At 34.1% G+C, this 22,447-nt stretch overlaps 1 protein-coding gene across 1 annotated transcript; it reads left to right on the top strand.

Moving 5' to 3' along the window:
* Nucleotides 1-10,656: 10,656 nt before the first annotated feature.
* sob (sister of odd and bowl) lies at nt 10,657-19,778 on the top strand. The gene is made up of 4 exons (XM_081982474.1): nt 10,657-10,824; nt 14,438-14,755; nt 14,950-15,491; nt 18,883-19,778. The coding sequence occupies exons 2-4, from the start codon at nt 14,468-14,470 to the stop codon at nt 19,253-19,255; spliced, it is 1,203 nt and encodes a 400-aa protein (XP_081838600.1). The 5' UTR covers nt 10,657-10,824; nt 14,438-14,467; the 3' UTR covers nt 19,256-19,778.
* The last annotated feature ends 2,669 nt before the right edge of the window (nt 19,779-22,447 follow it).

The raw sequence follows: 22,447 nt of genomic DNA, 5'->3' as shown, positions 1-22,447 counted from the left end.
TTTTTTGATTCTATATTCTAGTTTTTGCTATTTTGTGGCACTGGAAAATTCGTTTAGCTTCGATAGCCCCCCCCGCGTTTCCGGTTGTCTTTCCATTTCGACTCTTGACTCGTGCACTCCTTTGGCTGTGGTTGGAAGCCGCTTCGTTAAACTCAATGTAAGAGGATTTTTGAGTATTTCAGCATAGTCGCTTTTATTTGAAACTAGGGTATTTTTTTTATTTGGGAGGTTGAAACCATATGGAAATGTGGTCTGCTGCCCTTTTTGACCATCTAAAGGTACTTTGCTTCTCTCCATTTGAGCGAGAGCCCAGGGTTATACCCTTTTCTTTGTTTTCTAAAAAGGCTCCTAGGAGAGGGCTGGAATACCGGCAACCTCTGTACTCCAGAAAAGGTGACTGATTTGCCTGTAGACTTCACCTCTATTCTCTGTAGTATTGTGAGGAGCTGATTCTGTAGGTCCACAGCTGTGAGAGTTCAGGCAAGATTTAAACTTTACCCCGCACTAACACCAGTCACCCTTATTTTAAATTAAAACCGTCATTCAGATTGCCAAATGTAGGTACTAATTGAATTTAACTTTAACTATACTTCAACTTTAGCATTGGGCATTTTTAATTTATTATAATTGAGTGTATGTAACATTTCGTAATAATTGTGATAAATGTGGTCGATCCAATTACCTTAATATATGTTGAATTTTACATTTTGCTGATTTAATGCCCAGGGCACAACTATTTTCAAAATGCAATTCTTAAAACTGAAAATGTATATTTAAAGATTCTATATTTGCCTACTATCGCCGGTAAAGTAGTTACATTTATTTATATAAAGTGTGTATCTCGATAAGAAACGAAACGTGTGGCTTAGCTCTGATTCCAGATGGATATAAATTCACTCATAAAAACCATTAACAAGTTAAGTGCGTTATTTATCCAACCCAACAGGTTAACAGAGAGTTTTGTCCACCGATATCCATTCTTGTTTGCTATCTGAAACGGCAGAGCACTGAACCAGAATATTCATTAGGCATTAGCATAGGATAAGCGCTGGCCGTCCGACGTGCCGGATTTATGTCTATTAGTTGGTTCGAACACACGACCAGCTCGTTCGGTATTCTATTTATGAAATTTATTGGAATGTACCGGCATTCCGGTACGCCCATACAGTTCCACCGGTACAAGTTTCGTCTGGTTCAATGTTAGATTCTTGCTTCTTTTGGGTGTTTGTTGAAACGTCCGGTCTTCTAACTGATGTTTCGGTTTTATTACCGCTAGCCTGGATGGATGACAATAAAACTTAATACTTTGAAACTAATACCACACGCAAACCTTATCACTCGTAATGTAATACAGGCGTTTACTTTAAAACATAAACATTTAAGACATCTGTCTGGCTAGATATTGCATGTGAATAGCTCGTTCCCCACCCGCCGTACTAAAATCGTTGCCATTTCACATATAAAACCACTTTAAAAAAATAGCACCACACCTGTCCTGGTTCCTTGCAATTCTAATATAAAATAAATATGCCCTGTCACCGCTTAATGAAGTCTCCCACATCATATTTTAGCCATTTACAGAATAAAAGATGAAATAAATCTTTCGGCATATTCCGAAAACCAAACAGGTGTTAAAATTTCTCGAGAGGCTCCTTTAAACTCCCGGAATATCTTTTCAGATTGTGAGAACACGTCAGATTAAAAATCGGTACAAAAGCCCCGTGAAATGGTATAAAAGTCGTGAAAAGCGCGCCGTTGTGCGTTTTGACGTATTAGACGGTTTCGGGTATTATTTATGGATGATACGGCTCTTTTTAGTCGGAATTTGTTATTATGATTGTTATGATAATTTCGGTTGTTTTTAAGTGGTAGCGCCCATTTGGAACATATTCTGCCAACAATGGTAACCGTAACAGTTGGATTAGAATTATTTAAACATATCTAATCAAAAAGAAAGGAATACATGAAACATTCTATTATTTTGATGAATTTTAATGTGTCACAACAATCACATCAATCACCGCCCTCTGTACAAGAAAGCCAAGAAGGTGCATGCCAAAAATTCCAATTTGGCCGAAATATGGGATTGACAGTTTGCATTTGTTTGTATTGTGGAAATTGAGTTTTTAGATGATTAAATTAATTTTTAAGGTTTAAAGTCAAGACTTGGGATTACTTGCCAAAGTAATTGTTGTTTATATGTTTATTGTTCTAGTGAAAGTGTAGTTTGTGTTCATTTTATTGTGTTATCACTATTGTTATTGTTCCTTCATTGTTCTATAATTTGTGGTTGGTTTTTTAACTTAAATTCTATTGCCTCTACAATATGCCGTCTACTGGTTGTTTGCCAAATTTCTAAAAGCAATTTGGTGAAAGGCCCAAAAGTGTCAGTCTTTAACTTTCCAAAAGACCCTGCTCGAACCCAACAGTGGTTGAAAGCTTTGAAGTGGAATGATTTTACTCCAACACAATACTCAGTGGTAAGTACAATATGCTTTCTCATTCAGTAAACTTATTGCCTCTTACATACATTGGTATGTGACTTATGTGAGTTACATTTTGAGGCCGCCTGCATTTTGAGAGCAACAAAGGTTTACTCTGAAGAAACAGGACAGCTTTTAGAAGTTCCATTGGCACATTTACATTTTAAAAGAAAGGTAATAATATAAAACCCATTTACCAGTTTTGCTTACCTAGATGTTTCCTAGATTCAAGGATTTCCAAATTTTCTTTGATTGAGCAGTTTTTACATTAGTTTGTTGTACTTTCCAAGACAAAGGGTTCTAACCAAACTTGCTTTGGCTGGACTTTATTGGATATAAAAAACCATATCTATACATATCTGGATCAGGAATGAAGCGTTCTTTGATTTTTCACTCACAACTTCTAATCAACTACACGAAAAAATAAAAAAAAACATATTTTCTACTGCATCTCCATAGTTTTGTGTACAAAAAAAAATCCGATAACGCCGCCATTAAAAGTTACATTCTAGGCTTTCTTGTAAAGAAGGCGGTGCATCAATAACTAACTACCGGGTCCTAGCCCAGCTGTTTATACACTCTAGGCTTCTATGGATTCTAGGAAATTTGGGAATATTTATGAAATTGGCATTCTCTCTTAACACTTACAACGTTCGAGAACGTAAACAATACAATATACGGAGTAAGACGAAATTAACTAAGATTATACGAGGTAACACCAAATAACTAAAAGATCATTTCGTAAAACTGCCTTCCCCCTAAAATTGATCGCCCAACATCAACATGTTCAATCACACAAGATCAGCACTTAGACCAGCTTCGGTGTAAAAGACTATTCAAGTAAACGACTTTAATTTTTACTCAAAGTCACCTTATCCTGTATCTTTTTTTTTTAAATTTTCCTTCCTTCCGATTCTTCCGAACTGGAGTATCTAACCAGACCAGTTCACCAGTTTGGATTTAGCTGCTACTGGTTTTATAGCATCTGCCTTGTCAACGATTTCTTCCAAACTTGTTCTTTCCTTAAACTTGTTCTGGGGTCCTTTTAACAGTCGATTTCCGGACTGCTTCACTTTTTTAAACTACTCTCCAGCGGTTCAGTTTCAGCCATCTTAAGCCGCTTGCAGCCTTCCTGACAAGGTCTTGCCAGCATGGCTCTGGACATTTCTTTGCAATGTAACCTTTTTTGTTGTCTGTTCGGCCATCTTCACACTAAATTCGTCTCGATTAGTCTTGATGACGCTATTTTCCAAATCCAAATGGAATTTATGTTGCTTCACAAGCTCTAGACCCATCAGTACATCATCGGTTATGTTGGCTACGAAAACCAAATTATTGAATTCATGCTGTTCAAACTTGATTTTAGCTTCATCGATTCCCAATACATCAATATAAACTTTGCTCCGGTATCACTAATTCTCCAATGCTTCACTATGTCTAGTCTTACTCTAACTAACTAACTCGTGTGGTTCTGCTGAAGACAAGCTACCTTAATAACGATGTGAAACTTGATAGTGATTTTCCAGTTCCAGTTCCAGTCAGTTTTTGCATCTGTTAAACATTCCTCCAGTCCTTCTCTTTCCTGGTTCAACATTTCTTTTGGTTTGGAGCACTGACGTTGTTTATGTCTTTTTTACCACAGTTTCAGCATTCCAAGAATCGCGTTTAGTAATTTTGATTGACTTCTCTGGTCTTCTCCTATCCCACATTTCCTGGTTTTCCAATCTTCTGGGTGTAGGGCATTGAGGTCGAATGTGCCCTTTCTCTCCGCAGTTCTAACATTCAAAGAATCGGAAACACGATCAAACTCCAGGGCATAGGCAAGGACATCATGTAGAGTTTCACAGTCCTTCAGGTCCTTTACAAAGCCACCGACCGCCATTCGATTCTTAATGTCTTGAGAGACAGTTGATGGGTAAGCGAGATAAACTAAACGGACAATATCAGCTTCATATTGCCGTAAAGTTTCTTGGCTTGGCTCTCGATAACTGTATTTCGTAAACTTGCTCCAGGTTCACAAGCGTCATTTCTAAGTGCTGGATTAAATCGTCGTAGTTTTTATAGAGGCTTTCGTATAGGGCTTGCAAAACCTCCAGGGCTTCCTCTCTGAGTGACAAAACTAGAATGGTAGCTTTATCATTCGTTGTCCAGTTGTTTGCCCCGCGGCAGCCTCAAACTGTTTTCTGTAAATTTGCCAGGAGGTCTTACCATCATAAACTGGAGTCTTAATATTCAAACAAGCATTTAAGCCGGCAAGTATTGTTGGTTTCAAAGACTCTCCTGCTTGTCAAATTTGTTTCGTAAATTCTGATTCTATCTTCGTTTATTCTACCCGTAACTTCTTTAATTATGTTTGTTACTTTTTCCTCCAAGGTTCCTATTGGGTTCTCGCTTTTCAGTTCATTAATCACACAATCTAATTTTTGTTCTTAGTGCCTGGTTAGCCTTTTATGTCATCGAACTTGCTGTCCTGACTTACTTTTATATCTTTCAACTTGCGGTCTGGGTTAGCTTGCATCTCTTCAAACTGGGCTGGACTAATTTGGGTAGTTTTTAATTCTTCAAACTTTCGGTTTAGACTTTCTTCTGCATAAGCTGTTTTCTCCATCTATTATCTCCATAAGCTGTTTCAATGCGTCCTCCATTTTTGCTCTTTGTAGTCGGGTACTCACAAGCATTCCACCATGGATCCTCGAATCCCACTTCTCATACCAAATGTACCGTTTTCCTCATAAAAACACATATACTTTTATCACTTGTATATTCGACTTTGTTGCAAACACTTGACATTGACGGTTTACAAAGTCGGAATATTCATAAAATGGCATTCTCTCTTAAATCTTAATGTAATCAAATAATCAAATAATATGTTCAGTCTATAGTTGTAGTGGTATTTTTGGCCTACTTAAAGCAAGAAAACATACGCTCAAAATATTTTAAGTAACTAAATAACCAAATGCTCAAATATTGTCGACAACTGAAAACGAAAGAGTCAAAACCGTATGGAAAGCCCATATTAAACCCCTTAAGTGTGAAATGAGATCTTGGACCGCATATGAATTATAGCAACGAGTGCTAAATTGCGGTTATGACAGCTTAAGAGGCCATAAAAAATGGCGAGCCCGAAACGGTCCTGGCAATATCACGCCGAGTTTGCACGGGATAATCCGGTGACATGGTTACATTTTGTCGCCTTTTAATGTAATTTTGTTTTGAACAGTTCACATCCGTTTGACGAATAATAATTATAAAAACCCATAAATACATCAACTTAACCTAATGCGGTTATTAAGTCTCTTTCAGGTTTTAAAGGGGAGCTTTAACAGGTTTCTGGAAGACTTCCAAATGACTTCACTACATTCATTCGACTGTATAAATAACTTGATTTCCTAGCAATTGCGGAAAATGGTGTAGTCGTGTAAAGTCAGGATGAATTAAACATGATAATCTCTACTCTCCTCTCAAAATTTGTAGGGATTTCTGCAAATATTTGTTAGTTAGTTGACTAACCATTACGTCTTAATCACGAGTTAAATCAATAGTCCTAAATACCTGTTTTCAATCTACGTACATACATAGGGTGCTTCAACAGGAAAGTGAACCAAACTGGTAATCAGTGCAAAAAAAGGTCAAAAAGTGCACTAATTTAAATGAGACTCTCTGTATATTATTACGTCAATTGATTCAGCTTTTCAAGGTTTACTTTATAGTCTACTATAAATACTATATCCACTAGAAAACAATATGAAAGAAAATATAAGATCATGTCAAAGGCGAAAAAAATTGTTGATCAAATTTTAATGGAACAACCTGTATAATTTATGATTAGTTGAAAGATGTTTTACTTCTGATTGATCTCCAGTATACTACCAAATTTGCAGAACTATGACTTTTCATAAATGGCGATTTGTGGTGGTTCATCTTGCTATTGATCACCTTATACGTTTGCAGCACTAGAGCAGAAAAGTAACTTTGCTGTACTATGCCAACACATAAGCGAAGCACTTAAGATAGCGTTTTTTTGCTGACCATCTGGAAGGATCATCAGTACGATCTAGACTTAACGCTTCAATCAAAAAAATCAAAATCGATATCAATAAATCAGGTTTGTGTTTGATATGCGTGCTATCAAGTCGAGCCCCCCCGCTTTTGGCTCTGATTGGAACAAATAGCTTACGGCGGGGGGCCGTTTTGGGCACGGTAGTCTATGGTAGCCCCATTTAGCCCCTCCGTGCTTCGTTATTAATTGCTCAATTACAACTATTGCACTGCCGCTGTTTTTTTCATTATCTCCCGACAAATGGTAAATCATTGCGTGAGTTATTGTGCATGTACCAACTTGGAATTGCAGATGTTACCGATTGCTTTGTGCGCGATTCCCTTTGAGTAGTTTTTCATACTGTGATTCTTACATTATTATGATTTTGTTAGCCATATGTGAAACATTGTCAATTATCACCAATGAATTGTAACGTTGGTTGATAAAGAATCAAAAAAATTCATTTTCTTGGTGATTCAAAAAATTCTAAATCATCTTTTACGTGTACATGGTGTCTCATTTTCGACCTTTTTTGGACGACACATAGTCTTTTGTGATATTGAAGAAGATATCACAAAAGATATTGAGATATTGAAGAGAAAACGAAAAATCACTTTTGAAATACCCTCGTATCTCCGAGATCTTTTGAAGAGGTTAAACAGATAGATATTTTTTTGCAGAATCCAATATCGTAGTCAGTTTAATTCAAACTTGAGTCACAGATGAGGTGTACCAATAATTACTTTTTTTTTTAAATAATTGTCTTAAAACTATGACTTTTTTTTTAATTTACTGAACAAAACTACCAGTCTTTAAATTTCTTATTTAAAATTAAGGAAGAAAGAATAATTAAGCGTTTGAACAAAATAATGTATTCAAATACAATCGATTTTTTTCAAAAATCCTAGATTTTTAGCTTGCTAACTGAATTGTACACAAATTTACCTATATTGTTTAAAAGTTCACAATAAGCCTAATATAAATAAAAAATAATATGCATTGTGTTTATTAAGCTATAAATATAAAATAAAATAAATCTTTGAAACCTTTAAAATTTAAATTTATTTGAGATAGCAGCAGTGGAACTATCGTAAAGAAATAGAAATAAAATTTCTTTTTGATCTTACTTTGACTTGCAGATCTTACTTTAAGTTTGTCTTGTTTCTATTCTCAAAAGAGATATTTGTGAATTTTTCCTGTATCTTAAAAACCAGCTAACGCCATGATTAATATGACAAAAAGAAGCGCACTGTCTCAAAAACCGCACTTGTATATTTAAAAATAAGCGAAATACCCTACAAAAGTGTCGAAAATCGGACACCCTGTAGAATGTCATTACTATGATTATCAAATTATTCAATTATCGATAATTAGAACCTTTTTCTGCTTCAGAACGTATCCTGATTAAGTGAAATATATACAGGGTGTCCGGAAAATACGTGTACAACGTTTGACGACAGACTCCTGACGTCAAAATATGTCGATCTAAGCCGACTTAGTTATATCCAAAATTGTCTCGTTTAGCCGGTAGAGGGCGTCAAAAATTTGTAAAAATATTGGGTACAATTTCATTTCTTAAAGAGTATTGATAAGTGTATTCAGCAAGATGGCGGTCATTTTACACATTTGCTTAAGTAATGTTTTTGGTTTACTTAGTTTCTTACAATAAATAATTTCAACTTTATTATACCTACTTTGATGTATGCAGGTAATTGTAAATTTTTTTTTTCTGGCGAAACAGCTCATCCACCGGGAAATATTAAAGAGGTAAAATAGCTTCAAAATACTTCCGGTCACTCGACAAAAATATCTGGGTTGTCATAACGCCGTTCATATAAAAAATGAGGAGAAATGTTGACGTATTATATCACTTTTATAACACTTCCACTTATTTACAGCCGGTGACTATACTACTAGAAAACGTCATTTTATAGTATTAGTCTACATACTAATTTTCATTAAAATCCATTAGCAGGTTTTCACGTAATTTAGTAAAAAACCAATATTTTTACAAATTTTTGACGCCCTCTACCGGCTAAACGAGACAATTTTGGATATAACTAAGTCGGCTTAGATCGACATATTTTGACGTCAGGAGTCTGTCGTCAAACGTTGTACACGTATTTTCCGGACACCCTGTATATAAACAATCTTTATTTTCGATAGAAAAAAGGCTATCGACCACTTGGTCTTTCTGCCTATGTTTACAGTGGGATTTTTTTATGGTTTTAGTATACATGTTAACTTATTTCTAATTATTTACAATTTATTTACAAAAAAAAAAAAACAAAAATCTTAGTTAAAGTGTTCTAGTAGGGTGGCAGTGGGAAAGAGGTAACGGGATTGTCTGGTTTGTCTTGTTATGCACAGTGGGTTTATTATTGTCCAGTTGTTTGGATTATTCTTCCATTTGTTCTGTAGTTGTATAAGTCTGTCTGTTATTTTGGTCATGTTTGTACGTTCGTAGAGAAGTTGGTTGGATGGTAAGTGAAATAATTTTGCCAATAAATCTTCAATAATACCGGGGCGGATCTATAAGTAGTTATTAGTTTTAGAATCTGTATTTTAAATTAAGTTATATGGATAACTTTTTTGTTTTAATGCTGAAATGAGCCTTCGTATTAAGAGGGTTAGGTTAGGTTACCCTCCACTACAAATGTAATGTTGCCAAGTTGTGCAATTTTTTTTCTACATTTTGGAAGATCATATGCTTGCGACTAGTATTGGCATATTAAATTGTTTGATTTTAGCGTAAATCCTAATGTATCTTTTACAATTGCAGGTTGTCGCAAAAGTAAAAAAAGTATCAAAGTTGTATTTTTTCAAATGGATTAACTACTATTTTACTTTTTTTTCAGAATCTACGTTAAAATAAAAGATAATTTTAATGCTTCTAAAGCACAAAGTTCCTCAGATATTCGTTATTTTGTAAAATGTAGAACAAATTATAAGGTTTAATTAGTCAACCTCTGTTTGAATTTTATCAACCAAAATTGGCTTGTAGACTGCTAAAAGTTCAAGTTTTATGATTCATTGTGGTGATGAATTGTCTCTCTCATATAGGATGTCACAAAATTTACTGTGTTTTTTGTTGTCTTTGGCATGATGTTTTGACATTTTTCAGTTATGTCATCTTAATTTAGTTTGATTTTTCGTAACCACTTTACCTGTAGATCATTTGCCAAACAAGTTAAAGTTAGTAATAGAAGAAATTAAAACACAAAACTTAGACCCTAGGTTTTTTCATTTTGAAGGTTTCTTCCATATACCTTTTTAGATGTTGTTAAAAAAAGTGCAAAATATTGCTGTTTTAGGGTGTTTATTATAATAACTAAAATCTGTCTGGATTTAATTTGTTTTATCATTTTAACCCATTTTTCGAATGTTTTTAAAAATATTTTTGGGATTAACTAACAAACACTTTTATTTAACACAAGAAGGCATCAACTCATTATTTATATTAATACTAAGTTGCAATAGACGAGAAAATAGAAATGACAACTGTCATTTGTCAAAAATTAACATGAGCGTTATTATAAATGTTCAAACTAAAGTTGGGTTCAGTAATTTTTTTGTTTACAACGTTTAATTAATGTCTTGAGAGTTGAGACAGTATGCGTCACGTTTGTGCACTAATCCGAATATAAAAAAGCTCTTCACGGTGTAGACACAGGAAGTGTGGATAAATATTGACTCCACCTTTAAAGTTCGACCGACACACACGTTTCCTTTAAAAAAATCTGTTTGCTCGTTCAATATTTGAACTGCAATTGGAATTTGAATATTTTGAAAACGCCTTTTGAAAACAAAACACAACGCAGACGTCCCTGAAACGATTACGTAGAAAGGGACTGATTTTTATCTGTACACAAATAGTAACCACCCAGAAACCTACGTGGTCTTCAATTATCGGCAATAAAAACAACCTTTTCGAAAGGCGTCATCCCCACACTCATTACCTTCAAAACAAAAAAGCCCTTCAATATCATCTTAATGGCCAATCTTCACCGTTGTGTCGCCATCTCTGTCTGACCGATTGCGGTCCGACTAGCTGTGTCTCGGTCATCCTAGACGGCGCAGAAGTAACAACAGACGAAGAACGCGTCGCCGGCCTCCTCTTCTTCTGGTTCTTCATTTAGTCGACTTTCTACTGTTTTACCGAAGAGCTAGCGTACGTGTGCGTGACGTTTTTTGCGCGACTACGACGATTTTGCGCGATTTTCAAGTGGTTGACGCTGAATTTTGGGGGGTGGTGACAGTTGTTCATTTTCAACTTAATTGCAGAGGGCGCTTTTAACACTGGTAAGTAACCCTTTCACTATAAAGCATCTTAAAAGTCCATATGTCCAGAATCAAAAAACGTTTACTCGAAAATAACGTAGGTTGTATTGTATAGTCTTCAAAATGTATAGCTTTTACGGATCTAGTGGACCTCTGACCTTTCTTAAGCTATTAAATGGGTACCGCCTCAACAAGATGAGTTTGCTGGTTTCCTATTGTTAAAAATTACGTTTGTGCTTTGTAATTTTCCGTATAGTAAAGGTAGACAATCAAATTCGAAATGTTATGAAATCGCATTTTTTTTCAATTGTTAGAACAATACATCGTTTGTTTAATTATTTTGATCACATTATCATAAATGTCATTAATCAAATGCTGTAAATATCATAATTATTATAAGTTGATAATTGGTTGTAGCTTAAGTTCTCTTTTATTTAATCACAAGTGTATCACAATATGAAGAAAATCAAACAAAAATAGGGTGACACAATAATGTAATACTTGTTTTGAATGTGACAGCTGCTTCTTTATTTGTCACATTTCAAATCATCCATCTTTCTTGTTTGATTCTTTTCGTAAGTGTGTCAAAGAGGTGAATAATATAACCATAATTAACTATAAAAAATTCTGTTTTGTGATATAGTGAGTACTTATGTTAGGTTTTCTAGTAGAATTTTATAATTTGGAGACTAAAGGGATATACGGGGATGATTTATTTAAGGTCATGCACCCCTTTCCCTGTATTACCACATTATGGACGATGTAAGTCCTAACTAGTTGGTATTGGTTTGTACTATCTTTTTATATTCAAGTGATGGAAATATATTGTTTAATGAAACCTGTGATATTTTAAATAAACTGGTCACAGAAATAATAATCACAGCAAAATTTTTGCTGATTTTCAACGCTCTTATTTTCTAAACTCCGCAGACGATTTTCATGTCATTCTCTCAGGTGTAGATTTCCTTTGACCAACAGAACCATACAGGGTGTCCAGACCCAGTTTAAAAAAATGTACACTCTCTAAAGTTTCACTCACTGTACGGTTTTATCAAACATGGAGCTTGTCCTGAAAAGTACCAGATTATGTGACAGATAGTATTAGATATACAACGACATTAGAGAATGACAGATATAAATCTGATGATGTAGCTTAATTCAAGATTGAACACTGTTACATGTTTGACTGTCTCTGGCTGGACATCCTGTATGATCTTATCGATAATAGAGCTATTTTCAAATTATGTAACAGATAATAATACTTACACAAGACTATGATAAATAAAAAACTGCTGTGCTATTATGATGTACTGATTTAAAAAGAATGGATGTAAACAAAACGGTATTCTCTGTAAAAGTGGACAAACCTTACATTTCTCAATTCTGAAGATATTTGTAGTTGAGAGTTCATCCAAAGTTTCATCATACTATTTCTTTAGTCACCAGTAATCCAAATTTAGCTACAGATCTATCTTTCTATCCAATGTCAACAAACTTGACCACTTTCCAGATGAGAGTTCCTCTGAGATGAGATAAAAACGTATATAAATGATTTCGTCTGTTTTATGTACATTTTGAAAATACTATGGAAATATGACACTTGATTGAACACAATGTGTTATTAGCGATTTGTGGTCTGGTTTTCCAATTGTTTATTATAACAAATTTGGTTTCTTCTTAAGTAGGTATCAATCAACATAGCTGTGATAAGTGCTAGTGGAGATAATTTCCACAAAGTTTTGAAAAACAAAAATGTCTGATCTCTGAATAAAGCTGAAAAGACCAGAACAGCACTTAAGTAAGCTATTTGGAAAAGATTTATGTTGCATGTTTTATGTTGATCGGTCGTATTCTTCTGCTGTCGTGTTCGAACAGTCTGAAGTTCTCTGCAGACGATGACCTGGGCATCAAGAAAATTTCTTACTAAAAATACTTCTCAAAATGTGGAAATATTACTGAAATGTCAGATACCCTAACCTAAATTTTGTTATTTAACGCAACGGAAGCGCAAACTTGTGCTGTTTGCTATAACTTAACTTTAGTAGTAGGTATGCATTGCAGCTCCAGTTTTGTTCTGTAAAAAATGACAAAAACATTTTAAAACTTGCACATTGAGCAATGTAAGGAAGAAAATTAAACAACCTATTGCTGAAATGGCACCTCAAAAAATCACATATATCACAAGAAAGGTAATTATTACTTAGCAGAAAAGTAGAGTTTTTTAAGGTTTTATATTACGAATTAGAGTAGGATTATACGAATAATTACAAACGTGTATAAACGCTAGTCACACACATATTTAACTTTGGCATTTCCTATCAAAAAACTGTGTAGTAACGGTACTTGAAGGACATTACTTAACTAATCATTTGATAAAGATAAATGAGCTACACATTTGATATGTTGTGGTAGTTCCTGATTCAAATGCACTAACTTTGCATAAGGCTGCATTTGCATCTAACTTTACTGCCCACCTAAATCTCATTTGGTTTGCAGTGGTCCACTTGGTATCCTTGTGTAACACACCAGGTGATGATTTCTAACTCGTAGGTACTATATTTCTTTAACATTATAATATGTCAATAAAAGAGGTGAATTATCACAGAATTTTGATATATACACACATTGCCATATTGATTATGTTTCATTCAATCATCATTTGCAATTATATAGGGTGTGTACAGCCCTCTTGTAAATTGAAGTTTTAAATAGGAATAAAATTACTATTTCGGTAGTCCTCTAAAGCCTTGTTTCCACTAGGGCAACAACCACTTTTTGTTTTCACAAAACAAACGTTTTTGGTTTTTTTAAAGTCGCTAAAATTCCAAAAATTGTGCTGCAATTTCCAAAAAATAAAAATTCAAATATCCAGGAATCGGTTTGAGTTATGGATACTTTAAGCTAGACTAGAACTGTTCAGGATAACTTTTTGCATCCAGCGGACAAGGTTTACACTAACTTAGAACTGTGAAATTTAACCGTTTCTCTGTTTATTTTTTTAAAACACTGTATATGTTCAATCGTGTTTCGGTTAGGATGAGGTGAAAGGGCAGTTGAAGACAAACATTTTGAGCTTTTTACAGTCGCTGAAACCCCAAAAATTACAGAAATATAAAATTTTCTAAATTTTGATGCAAAATTTTGTCGAATATCTCGTAAACGGTTACAGTACCGGATATTTTACGAGAGACCAAAAATACTCAGAATGACTTTCTTCATACAGTGGACTAGGTTTACAGACATATGAAACAAGGTAAACGCAATCACAACTGACAGAGCGTTAGTTTTGAGAAAAAAAATCGAATATCGTGGACACGGTTGGAAAATTTTAAAAAAATCTTTACGGAGACCAAAAATATTCAGATGCAGCTGCTGAATTCAGATTATAAATTTTGTATTTTCTCTTGTTATTAAAGTAAAGTTTTCAGAATTTTATTCGGTCGTTTCTTGGAAATTGCTTTCAGTTGTGATTTTTCTTATTATCACATATTACCAATTGATGTGCTGTGATTTCCGAAAATGCTGAACATATAAACTTATCATAAGAAAAACAAGCAAACTCTACAAAGGTTAAAGCATTTATGTTACCACAAATCTATTTAAATTTTGATATAGCAATTATTCTTAATTGCAGAGTCTCATTGATGCCGACTATCACCTCGCCATGCAAACGTCAACGGAAACCAAAATGCTCCAGGACAAGCAGCAGCAGCTCAACTCGACCAAGTCTGCCTCAGACTGCTCCTTGAAACCCAACTCGACACCGATCCAGGAAAGTTTGTTGCACAGATCCATCCAGAATGTGGCTTTGACGTTGCAGAATGCCATGATAAGTTCGTTGCAACAGGCTGCTTTGTTGCCTGCCAACAGTGCCGCAGCAGCAGCCTTGAACTTGCAAGCGTTGGAAAGTTACCTGACTTTGCAAAGGCTTACGACTGTATCTGCTAGTGCGGTAAGTCTGTTTTATGTTCTATTTGCAATATATCAGACATGTTAAAAGTTCCTTGCTGTGTGTTATAGTAATTAAGTTAATGTAATTATAGTAGGCACATATAAGTCATAAAAAAAACAACCCAAAAGCAGAAGAAAATAAACTTACTAAATTTGTTAAAACAGAGTTATCTAAAGTAATCTCTTTCTTTTCAGAGCGACTGGCAAAACTCCCCACCAACCAACTCAGTCAGTAAAACCGAGACAAACCCTCCAAAAATAGATATACTAAAAATAGCTACCAGTACTGCTAAGATTCATGAAGAAGTAGCCAGCAGCGACGACACCAACAACACCAGCCTAACTGAAGATGTGGAACTATCCGAAGAAGTGGAAGAAGACTTAGCGTTGCTAGACCACGAAGACAACTTTTCGTTACCTTCAAGTCCAGTAGATACCAGTTATCCTTCCCTAGTAATGAATAGCGTGTACGCCCCTGGCAGCTCTAGTCCACCAGCTACGACCGGAGCTGTCACCACAGTGGCGTCGTTGACTCAACTAACCAATGGCGTCGCTTTGAGCCGACAGAAAGGCGTGCCCAGACCGAAAAAACAGTTTATTTGCAAGTTTTGCAATCGACAATTTACGAAAAGTTACAATTTGCTAATCCACGAAAGGACTCATACCGATGAAAGGCCGTACAGCTGTGATATTTGCGGAAAAGCTTTCCGAAGACAGGATCATTTGAGGGATCATCGGTGAGTTGATGTTTGGTTAAATTTAGTAAATTAACAGAGTGTCCCATGTCAGTTTCGATAGAACGGACTCAATTATAAAAAAACAACCATTCAGTTCAGTAAAACCTTTCATTCTGTTTTATTTTTGCTGTATACTAGGTTTCTTGAACTTAAAGGAAATTACAGATTTCTATCTTTATTTCTGATTTACACAAGGTTATTTACATCAGAATGTTATATTTACGCTATGTGTAATTTTCTATTGATGGCAACCTACATGGTAAATATCGGCAAAAGAACAAAGCCAGTAATGGTAAATGGCATTTTTACATAATGGCGAATAAACGTGTTGGAAGGTGCAGTTAATTTAAACTAATAGAGTCATTAGCGTTTGAACGACGCTTTGTTATGTGCTAGTCTCGTAAACTATGTATTGAATGGCCCATTGTGGGAAATAAAATCTATAATTATAGGATGAGTTGATTATGAAAGGTTAAAGGAGAAAATTAACAGTTTTATATGTACGGACACATGTTTGACGCATTCCTGGTTTAGTTTCAGCAAAATGTCTAATTTAAATTTTAATATAAACCAACTGGTCGTCTAATTTTTGTCAAGCGAATCGGTTAATGAATAAAGTAGACAGATTATTAGGAAAAAATTGACAATAAATGAAATGAATCTTCAATTTAAAAGACGATAGAGAAGCAGCCAACATTTCCATTCTTATTCTTCAGTAAACTTGCCAGGAGGTCTTACCATCACAAACTAGAGGGTTCAAATTTGAGCAGGCATTAAAACTGATTGCAGCTTTTGTTGGCTTTAATGAACTTAAACTTATTTTTGTAAGAACAGTTTCCTGCACTCCGCTTATTTATAACTTCTTCAATGGGGTCACATTCTCCTCAAAAGTTTCCATTCGGTGTTCCATCTCCCTTTCCATTTTTTTATTGACAAAATCTAACTTTACCTCAGGTGGTCGTTTATGTCATCAAGTTTGCTATCTTCGCTTGCATTCAACTCATCGGATTTTGCTTCAAACTGGTCTTGACTTGTTTGAGTTGCTTTTGTTTCTTTTAATTTACTTGGATTGCTTTCAACTCTATTCACAAAAACACCACTTTGTACTGTATATTTTGTCTGAAGTAGGTACTTACTACTTCAGGCAAACGGTAATTGCAATATGTGTCCCCTTCAAAATTCCCTGCCATTTTTGTAACCAAATTATTAACTTTAACACCCTGTAAATCAGTCATAATTTATTTTAGTGTAATAGTACTTCTAGTGTCTCGATTTCCCATTATGTATAAATCAACAATTCTGAAAATAACGCCTAAACACTAACTTAATCCCAAATAACAAGCGTTCAGTGTTAAGGTTGCAATTTCCGCCAACGTTTACAGTGAATTATAATCTCATTCATGTATTATGTGAATCCCACTAGCCAAAAATTATTACCAGGAAAAGTGATTAGAAATTTGCATTCGAATTGCCTGGTTGTATAGCCTGTTTGAGGTCATTACCGAAGCTATTAAATGTCATTTTTGCAACATTTCTTAACTTGATCGTCAGTGTAATAGACTCCTTCCTTGATACTTAGTATAGGATGTTGTAGTGTTACTTGAATGTCAGTGTACCGGACTATTATGCGCAAATATTTAAAAGAGTCGATTTTCGGGTTGTGTCTGACAAGTGTAAATAATTAACAGGTAAAAAGAGCATACAACACACGATACGGCAAAAGATAAATGGGTGAAGCAGTCAAGTTTGAGTGCCTGAAATTTAAAAGCGTTGATTGTTCGTTAAAGTTCAGGTAAACATATTTTGGCGCGAACAGACAACCCATCGACTGAAAGATTAACATGATTTGTCCATTACCCGCGGGCAAATAACGTTTCCAATCGAAAAAGGTCAGGAAATGTACATTCACAGGTGTGCTAAGGTCAGGTGCAAAAAGCAAATAAAAATGCAGACGAATAGGTTGGATCCTTGGGTGGAGAGACCAAGCTGTAAGGAAAAATTGATTGAATAATATGGTATTTTACAAAAGAATATGACTTTGTATAAAAAAAGCCAATAATGATAACAAAAAGCTCAAAAGTTGACTATCAAAGAAGTATTTTTGTTTATTTATAACTTTAGATTATTATCATAACTTTATTATTGGAAATTTTTTGTAAAATAATATGATTCTGAAAGACAATTTTTGTTTGACCGCCTTGTATGCAAATCACTGTAAGTTACATAAAACGGTTTTTACTTTACAATACCTCAAAACTTCTTTGAATAGTCATTTGCCTTTTGTACCGGGTGATCAAATAAAACAGAATGCAGGTTGTATTTAGGAAACTGAAAATAATAAAAGTATGAAAAGAAAATTTAAATTAGATGATCATCTTCATGAAATCAGTTGCACGTTCGGATTTTTGTTTGACAACTCTAGTAACTGATATTGTTTTTATATTCTAGACAAATTTTGTTCTAATAAAATTTTCTCGAAATAATGACTGTTAGCCAAACATTTACTTACAATACATATTAATAGCAACCGATTAGATATAGAGCAAAAGTGTTGGTATTTTCCTAGAATACTTTTTTGAAATCAATGTTATCAACATTTTAAAAATTTTCAAAAAAATTTTAATTTTTAGAGTGGTTTTAGTTTGTATTTTTTTTCTAAGCAGCATCTAAATTGCTCGTCAAAAAGAATGGGACAGCAAAATTTTTGGTCTTTTTTTGAGTGGCTGTTTCTTCAAATTAATTTACTCGAAAGTTTTTGAGGATTAAAAGGTGTTTTCATCCTTTTTCTGATGATCTAAATAATCTTTTCGAAGGTTCCCGCGGATCCGAGGGTTTGATCAACAAGGTTACACGTAAAACTACTCAATTTAAGTCAAAAATTTAAACTGCGTTAAACGGGGTGATCCAAAAAAACTTTGAAAACAAAATAATATGTTTTGTCATAAATCTTAGCATGATCGGTAATTTTAATCGAAAATTATGATATTGGATAAAGAAGCACATATTTGTTTAATAATCCAATTCATATCTCTAACCGTTTTCGTCAATTTGACGAATAAAGGCAGTTTACAAAATTTATTGCAAAATTTTAAAATGTTGTTAATTTTCATTCTTAAACTCAAACAACTTTGGACTGTAAATTAAATAGAAAATTTGGGTTATTTCTGAGGCACTCTCAAATCTTTAAATATTTAACGTTTATCGTGAAACACCCTGTATGTACATTTTTCTTTATTGATAGCACGTAGAGAAAATTTATGCAAAAATTATATTATAACAAAATTGTATCTTTCTCGTGCCTATACAAATTCTCATACTATCCTAGTATTGTAAATAACTATTATTAAATTCTGTTAAGCAAGAAACTAAACAATAATAAAATTTGTTTCAGATACATTCACTCCAAAGAAAAACCCTTCAAATGCCAGGAGTGTGGTAAAGGTTTCTGTCAATCAAGAACCCTGGCGGTACATAAAATCTTACATATGGAAGAGTCGCCCCACAAATGTCCGGTGTGCTCCAGATCGTTCAATCAGCGCTCTAACCTCAAAACGCACTTATTGACGCACACGGACATTAAACCGTATAATTGCACCGCGTGCGGTAAAGTGTTCCGAAGAAACTGCGACCTCAGAAGGCACAGTCTCACGCATAATTTGGGCACGAGTCCCACGACTGCGTCCAGCACCGTCACGTCAGATACTCAGAAGTTCAGTATAGACTCCATTATTAGTAAGAGTGGGAGCGGGGAGGAGGATGATTAGAGTGAGCGCAAAAGATGTTCCTATAGTGACTTTTTAGTTTGGTATTCACGAGCGAATTTATTTGCTTGTGTGTTGTATTTTTACAGGTTTTTTTTTTTAATTTTGTTCTTGCTCCTTTGTAATGGTAATTGTGATTTTTTGCAATACTTGGTTGTTTGACTAGATTTAGTGCAACTATGGCAAAATTAAAGTAAAATGACTAACAGAACGACAGGAAGAGAAAAAACAAGTTATCAGCAAATTTTTGACATTTATGAGCAATTTTTTAAAATAAGTAATTCGGTTATAGAAATGAAAAAAAAAAGAAACATCTCTGTAGGTGGTTTGACAAAGCATTTTAAATTAATATTTTTTTTACCAAAAGTGGACCAATTGCGTCATACCATTTTACTTTGATTTTTGCCATATGTATAATTTTTTATTTTTTGTTTTGTATGTTCGTTTTAGTTGTAAGTGTAGGTTTGGAGTGGATCATTTTACCATTAAGAATTTTTGTACAAACGAAATATATTTTTGAAACAAATTTGTTTGATGTTTTATTGCACAGTTATAGAGGACGGTCCAATTCTGCAATGGGTCTTAAATGCTGTTTTAATTATGAAGATATTTAATCATTGCAACAGCCTATTTTGTAAAGTTTGGCAACATCGCACTAGTTTCCATTTTGGCGTTGTCATTCAAAACTCTATGTTTTCAAAATTTGCAAAATAATTTGAAATCTCCTTTAATGCTTAAATTAAATTACACGGTTTTATAATTTGTTTCCTATTTTTTTAAAAAAGTAACATTGTGGCAACTCCGCACTTTAGACTCTTTTTGAGTTAGAGACCTAAAACTTGAAATACATGTAGAATCATTGAAAGTCACATTTTGTCGTCAATCTAGTGGTTTTATAGTAAATAAGAAAAAAGAACTTTCAAAATCCAGTAGGTACGTTTTTTGAAAAAATGTCAAATCTGTAAAATTCGATGAAATATAAATATGACAGCGCTGCACTAAATCAGTAATATCATTATTTCGTAAGTAAGCTAAATTGTAAAAATTTAATGTTGAAATTTAACATTTGTTTTCCAAAAAGTATTCCAAACCACCTTTTGAGATAACTTGCCTTAGTTAAAGAGCACCGTGCAAAGAGCATTGAGGTTCATATACATATATAGAATATTCCAAAATTATACATATTAAATAGTAGTAGGGAGAGAATTTTTGGGCTAACACTTCGAAAGTCGAAGCGGATGTGACGTATTTTTACAGTTAGTCACAAGTTCTGAAAAAGTGGTTATGTAAACAATTGTCGAATGATGTCACATTCTATTTGATCTAATTTGGGAGTTGATCACAAGATATCAATTAAAGTTTCTGGTAAAGTGGTCACGTGATCAATTGTTGGATGACGTCACAACCGTTTTGTGTCGAGCAGCAAACTTTATTCTCCGTGACTAGACCAAGACACCATTTTGTTGAATAAGTTGGCAACATTGTCATTAAACTGAAAACTGATGCCAAATTTTACAAAGAATCCAAATACGCAAAAATATACAAAGTGTTTAGAAAAAAATAATGGTGAAACAAAAGAAAAAATAATATTTTACTTAAATGGTTTCATTAAGAAGGCATAAGATGTTTAGTTCTTGTATCGCTGAAAGAAGCTTAAGTATAGGTGGTATAGGAAAGTTTATACAACAATGCATTAGACAGGTAAAAGGTTTTGAATGTGACAAACAAAGACGTAAACGTCACATTCAAAATCGTGTGTTTATTTTTCTTTTAAAATTCCATGTTTAGGATATATTTGTCCTTATTCAATAAAAGTTTTTCTAATTAGAAGCAGTCAGAATAGAAGTTCCAAGTACACTTCACCTATTCTTTTACATTTCATTCATTTTTTTGTGCATTAAAATTTGCAAAAATAACAAAAGTTGAATTATTAAGTATTAATAATTCATAATAATAAAAGTCGCTTGCAACCAAAGAAGTTAGTTATCAAGGAAAAGGTATACAGAATGTAAACACTTCTCATGACTATTCAGTTCTCTGTTTTCAAGAATTAAAGCCCTTAGCATTCTGGTGGTATAATCTGGCTCAAACTGTAAATGTATATTAAGAAACATTTTTATATTGATTACTAGACATATTTTCCACATGGGAATTTTACCAACTTAATTAAAACACAAAGGTGTTAACAAGCACCCAATCAGTCATTTTTAAATCCAGTGTCAAAATGCACGCGCACTCGTAACCGAGTATTTACGGCACCGTTAAGCGACCAACACAATTAATATTAACGAGTACTTATTTTCAATTTACTAACAACAATAATAATTGCAAAGGCAATAAATATTCAACACCTTCCAAACGTATATGTATACGTTTGAGATTTGCCGGCTGTCGCGCACCTTTTAACACCCCGAACAGGACCGTACTCGATCAGTTTTCTAGTCACAGTTTAATTTCTAGTTGAAACATTTTTAAGTGTAGGAAAAACGGACCTGCACGACCGAATTTAAACTGGGCAAGTGTTTGAAAGGGACCGAAAACGCGACCCAATAACAAAAGAGGCCCCCCGGGGGCCACGACAGCCCCCCCGTGGATCTCTTAACCGAAACAGCACTCTCTAATGTTGTCGTCGATGGTCCCATTGTCGTTTCTGTTCTTTTGTGGAGACTTCGGCTAATGGACTTTTAAATGGTGTTTTTTTTAAGTTATGTATGAGTTGTACTACTGATGAATTTCACACAAAAAATAAAAGTTTTTTAATACAAAAATTCAGTTAGAAAAGCAGATTGACTACAAATTCCTGCATTTCCTCTACTATCAGATTATGTGTTCAAATTCACACAGTCAATTTGACACTCTGTATATCAAACAGCTATTGCTCAAATAATCCACAATTAACTAATTTCTTTGGCAACACCCTGTAGAATAATATTAACTGGCCTTTTTGGTTATTATTCAATTCTTCTCGACTGCTAATGGAGGGTGAATCATGTATGATAATTACAATAAGACAAAATGAGATGGGCTATTAAAAAATGCAATTATTGTCATAAAACTTGAATAAAAGGAGATTTTAAAACAGCAATGGGCTACTTTGGAGGCCATTTTATTGAATTTATTACATGGAAAATGGCTCGATTAGGACTGATTGGACTGCGTAGGCAATGGCTTTTAAAATGGGTTTCACTGATTTCA

This window comes from Ips typographus, linkage group LG1, assembly GCF_016097725.1.
Source record: "Ips typographus isolate SLU linkage group LG1, UJ_Ityp_2.0, whole genome shotgun sequence".
Lineage (NCBI taxonomy): Eukaryota > Metazoa > Arthropoda > Insecta > Coleoptera > Curculionidae > Ips > Ips typographus.
The sequence above is the reverse complement of the archived record's forward strand: the minus strand, read 5'-3'. Positions and strand labels throughout refer to the sequence as shown.